The sequence below is a fragment of the Hoplias malabaricus genome, unplaced genomic scaffold (assembly GCF_029633855.1).
Source record: "Hoplias malabaricus isolate fHopMal1 unplaced genomic scaffold, fHopMal1.hap1 scaffold_70, whole genome shotgun sequence".
In the NCBI taxonomy this organism is placed as follows: Eukaryota; Metazoa; Chordata; class Actinopteri; order Characiformes; family Erythrinidae; genus Hoplias; species Hoplias malabaricus.
In genome coordinates this window covers 1-5,000 of record NW_027100952.1, presented here as the reverse complement: position 1 = coordinate 5,000, position 5,000 = coordinate 1, and the positions used below count along the sequence as shown (strand labels likewise).

The following is a 5,000-nucleotide window of genomic DNA, read 5'->3' as shown; positions in this document are numbered from 1 at the left end:
TGACCACAGCCTACTGACCACGGCCTATTGCCCCACAGCCTATTGACCACAGCCGACTAACCACGGCTTACTGACCACGGCCTATTGACCACAGCCTACTGACCACAGCCTCTTGACCACAGCCTCTTGACCACAGCAATTGACCACAGCCGACTGACCACAGCTGACTGACCACAGCTGACTGACCACAGCAATTGACCACAGCCAACTGACCACAGCCTACTGACCACAGCCTACTGACCACCGCCGATTGACCACAGCCTCTTGACCAGAGCCTAATGACCACAGCCTATTTACCACAGCCTAATGACCACAGCCAACTGACCACAGCCTATTGACCACACTCGACTGACCACAGCCGACTGACCACGGCCTACTGACCACGGCCTATTCACCACAGCCGACTGACCACAGCAAACTGACCACAGCCTATTGACCACAGCCTATTGACCACAGCCGACTGACCACAGTCGATTGACCACAGCCAACTGACCACAGCCTATTGACCGCAGCCGACTGACCACAGCCTAAAAACACCTCAACAGAGGCGTACATAAACACAGATAAACACAGACTTTACCTGAATTTTCTATTTTATTAATGTATTTATTAAAAATATTACATTGGCACGAAAATAACAAAATAAATAAAAGGTGGTAAACTACAACCGACCAGGGCCAGATCTGCTCTCGTCTAAACCTCAGTGTACACTTCTGGACATAAAGCTCCCTCTGTGTGTTTTGTTCTGGACAATGGTCAACTCACCTGGCTTTTTACTGGACACACCACCTCTGGAAGTCTGAAAAAACAACACGAGACAATTACCACACTAACCCCAGCCTAATGCACAGTGATTAGTCTTTAGTGCATAGTGCATAAAGGTCAGGGGTAATGTGGGAGCTAATAAAAGTATGCAGAGCAATAGCTGGACTACAGTCTGTAATTGTAGAACTACACAGTGCCCTGGCGTGGTCAGTGGAGCCGGTTTTAGAACAAAGAAGGTTGTTTTTAATGTTATGGCTGATCAACACAAATAATCAATCATTCATAAAATATATGAAACCATCTTTAAAATGAATAACTGAGTAATGAAAGGTTACAGGAATAAGAACGTACATCTGCATCTTTGGGTTTAACGTAGTTGGAAGGGAAGAGTCCTGATTGGTCGCCGATACAGCCTCTCCACCAATCGCCTTCTTTCTCTGTTACCAGGACAACATCCTCAGCCCGGAAGGTGAGGTCACCTGACTCCGGGCTCTCGTAGGTGTACAGAGCCACGTATTCTGATTAAACGACACAAATTAGCAACAGCAAATGAGCAATGATTTGTAAATGAAAGGAGGGGAGGTAGGTGGTTTCCTACCCGCCTTCAAAAGTTACAGAGTGCAGTTTCTGCAGTGCTGAGCCCGGAGTAGCAACAAATAGAGGCTCTATTCTCCCAGTTACAGCTCAGTGCAGCTTCACAGTGATTTTCCAGCTGTAACTTTAAAGTAAAAATACTACATAGTGTTGCTTTAATTTTAATTTACTTGCTTTTCTACAAGGTAAATTTGGTCCTGTCCTGGAACCGGGTTCTATTTTAGTACCTGTTCTCTTTGGTGGTTCCAAGAGTGCCGAGTAGGGATTAAACTTGTTTACCTTCCAGTAACGCTGAGTCCAGCTGATCCAGTTCATCAACAGTGGAATACAAGGGTCTGGAGAAGAGAGGGAGAGCAACAAAAGGGTGAACTCTGCATTGAAAAGTCAGAGGATAGGCCACAGAATCAAAACCTTAGAGTTAAAGGTGCAGTCAGTCATTCTGACCACCAAACTGTAGCAGAGAACTGATGGTGTGTTCTCCATATGAGGGGAAAGAGGCCACCAGGTGTCAGTGTAGCAGATGTTTCAGTGCTTAATAAGAATCCGGGAAAATAACTGACCGCACCTTTAATCAGTGACAGACATTGATGTTATTCCTGGGGAGAGACGGAGGAGAGGGGGGAGACAGAGATATTTCTTTACTCAGGATGTGTGCTGTTGGTGGTCACCATGGAGACGTTGGTTCTTGGGGAACCCATCCTCGGTTCTCCCTGAGTTCTCCGTACCACCAGTTCTCCTGCTGCTCTAGAACAGTGATGACATCATCTTTGGAGAAGCCCAGGTGATTCTCAGTGTTAGCCGTCCAACTGCAGAGAGCTACGGCCTACACACACACACACACACACAAGGCTTTATTTATAACCATAACTATATTCAGCTCTCCGTTATCAGGGTGTCTTCACATACACGTACCTGTGTGTGCTGTGTGTGTGTGGCTGCAGGTGTGTGTGTGGGTGTCGGACCCTCGATGTCCACTCTGGGAATCCTTTAAAATTAGATAATAACATGTTAATAAATGAGAAACATTGTTGTTTGTGATGTGTAACAGCGTAGGGTCGTACCTGGAGTAGTCAATAGGGGGCGCTGTGCTGTGTGTGAGAGCCGCTGTAGGGTCAGTTTGGTCTTTGTTAATCTTCTCTGCGTAACTCTCTGGAAACCACCCACAGGTTTCCTCCGTAGCGTCCATACAACCAGCCCGGCTCCCTGACCGTCGACTCGTCCACCTTCAAGGAACACTTGGTAAGATTTGGCATTCTTGTACCTACCCTCCTCCAAAAGATACATAGTGCAGTCTCTGCAGTGCTGAGCCTGGAGTAGCAGTAAAAGAAGCGGTGTTCTCCTAGTTACAGCTCAGAGGAGCATCACAATGATTTTGAAGCTGTGATTTTAAGGTACAAATACTACGTAGTGTTGCTTAAGTGTGTGTGTGTGTGTGTGTGTTTGCAGTGTTTATTTTGTGGAAGAAAACTATGATGAAATATATTTGTTGATGACCTATTTTTCACAACGAAAACCAGATGAGAACCACATTTGAAGAACTGTGATGAAAGGTTTTACACTTTTTCTCAGTGAATAAAAACTAGACGAATATTTGATCGATTTCCAAAGAATCAAAGAATCAAGAATCGATTCTTTAAGCATCTGGTTCTTGTAACAACTCTTGGCCAATGATTCATAGAGTTGAATCTCTTGGAGTCGACTCAGTCTCCGTTTGTGACGTCTTCTGCAGCGACTCGGATCTTAAAATATTAACGTTAAACAAACGCAAAACATATTTGAAGAATAAAGTGGCCGTATTCCTTCCAGGATTTGGATGTTAACGTGTTTTTAAATATAACGAACCTTTCAGCTATCGTTTTAACCACGACTACATTCAGGTTTTTTCTAAATGTAACTAAACAGTAATTAAATGACTGAAAGTGAGATTAAAACTAATACACGTTTTAGTCAAAAAACACTGAAACTACATCAGAATTCACACCGATACCAGAGAATGTAAGTGTAGCTTTTTATTTATTTTTTCTTTTCTTGGTGTTTTTTTTTTTTCGGTTTTTTTTTTCTTGGTTTTCTTATTCTCCTTGTTTTTCTTTGATTGTTATTGTTTAGTTATCTTTGTTTCTTTCGTCTTTTTGTGTTTTTTTTTTTTATTTTTTTTGTCAGAATGAAAACAGAGAAATAGAAACAGATGGAGGACAAGGGCACTCCTGGAAGAGGGGTGGCGCTGTTGGCCCACAGTCGGTACTGCAGACCCAGTCAGTAAAAGGATTCTGGCCCAGGGCGCGTGAGCCAGGAACGCTAGGGATGTGGGCCAGAGCAGAACCAGATTCATTTTTAATCTGGGAAGCATGTAGACTAGAGGGTGTACACATATAATTATGTACAGGGTGTGTGTGTGTGTGTGTGTGTGTGTGAACACACCTCTATAAGGCAGTCTGCCTCCAGTGTGAGTTCGTCAGCGTTGCGAGCGGTGAAGGGGTACAGGGCTTTGTAGGTGCTCAGCTTCCCCTGAGAATTTAGACCAGGATTCACACCTGAACACACACAACACGCAACTATAACACACCTATAACGCAACTATAACACATCTATAACACAACCATAACACATCTATAACACAACTATAACACAACCATAACACAACCATAACACAACCATAACACATCTATAACACAACCATAACACATCTATACACAACTATAACACAACCATAACACATCTATAACACAACCATAACACATCTATAACACAACTATAACACCACTATAACACAACCATAACACAACCATAACACATCTATAACACAACCATAACACAACCATAACACATCTATAACACATCTATAACACAACCATAACACAACCATAACACATCTATAACACAACCATAACACAACCAATAACACAACCATAATACATCTATAACACAACAATAACACAACTACAGCACAACAATAACACAACTACAGCACAACAATAACACAACTACAACACAACCATAACACAAACATTTTATAAACACAACAATAACCATAACATGGTCCCAGAGTGAACCAGATTATATTCCATAGAGCGGTTCCCCCACATGGGAGCGGCCATGTCTAAATTTAGTCTTAGTCCACAGTCTCTGACACATCCAGGCCACTAGGTGTTAGTGTAAGGGCTGTTTGATCTTAATCTGGTCCAGTTTAAGGTCTTAGGGTAAGTTAATACACACCGGCCATTCTGATTACTAATGTAATTACACATGTTATTACATGTGTGTAATTACATGAAAGAGAACTATGAAGATCTACTTGTGTAATTACAAAAACCAAACTGAGGTTGATACACATGTGTAATTACATAGGCTTACCACTGTATTCCATCTGTAACAGGTACTAATTCATCAGTAGTTACATTGTTGTTGCATATGTTGTTCATGTGTAACTACACAGTTATTAGAGACACCTAATGAAACTAATAAACCCTTAATCATTACACTAATGTAATTACACGCAATTATGCAGAACCTAATTAAAAATCCTTGTGTTATTGAGTAAAAACTGAAATTTACACATGAATTTATTTAGTTACATAGTTATTACATGTGTTATAAAGGTGTAGTTCCAGGGTATTATTATCAAACCAACCAGGTCCGTTAGA

General features: G+C 42.0%; 1 protein-coding gene across 1 annotated transcript in view; it reads right to left on the bottom strand.

Moving 5' to 3' along the window:
- The window catches only part of LOC136682451 (intersectin-2-like), a 16,179-nt gene extending 14,035 nt beyond the window's left edge, over positions 1–2,144 (bottom strand). The window contains 4 exon segments of the mRNA XM_066658891.1: positions 766–799; positions 1,117–1,283; positions 1,639–1,694; positions 2,002–2,144. Coding sequence (XP_066514988.1) covers positions 766–799; positions 1,117–1,283; positions 1,639–1,694; positions 2,002–2,057 — 313 coding nt within the window. The 5' untranslated portion in view covers positions 2,058–2,144.
- Positions 2,145–5,000: the final 2,856 nt, after the last annotated feature.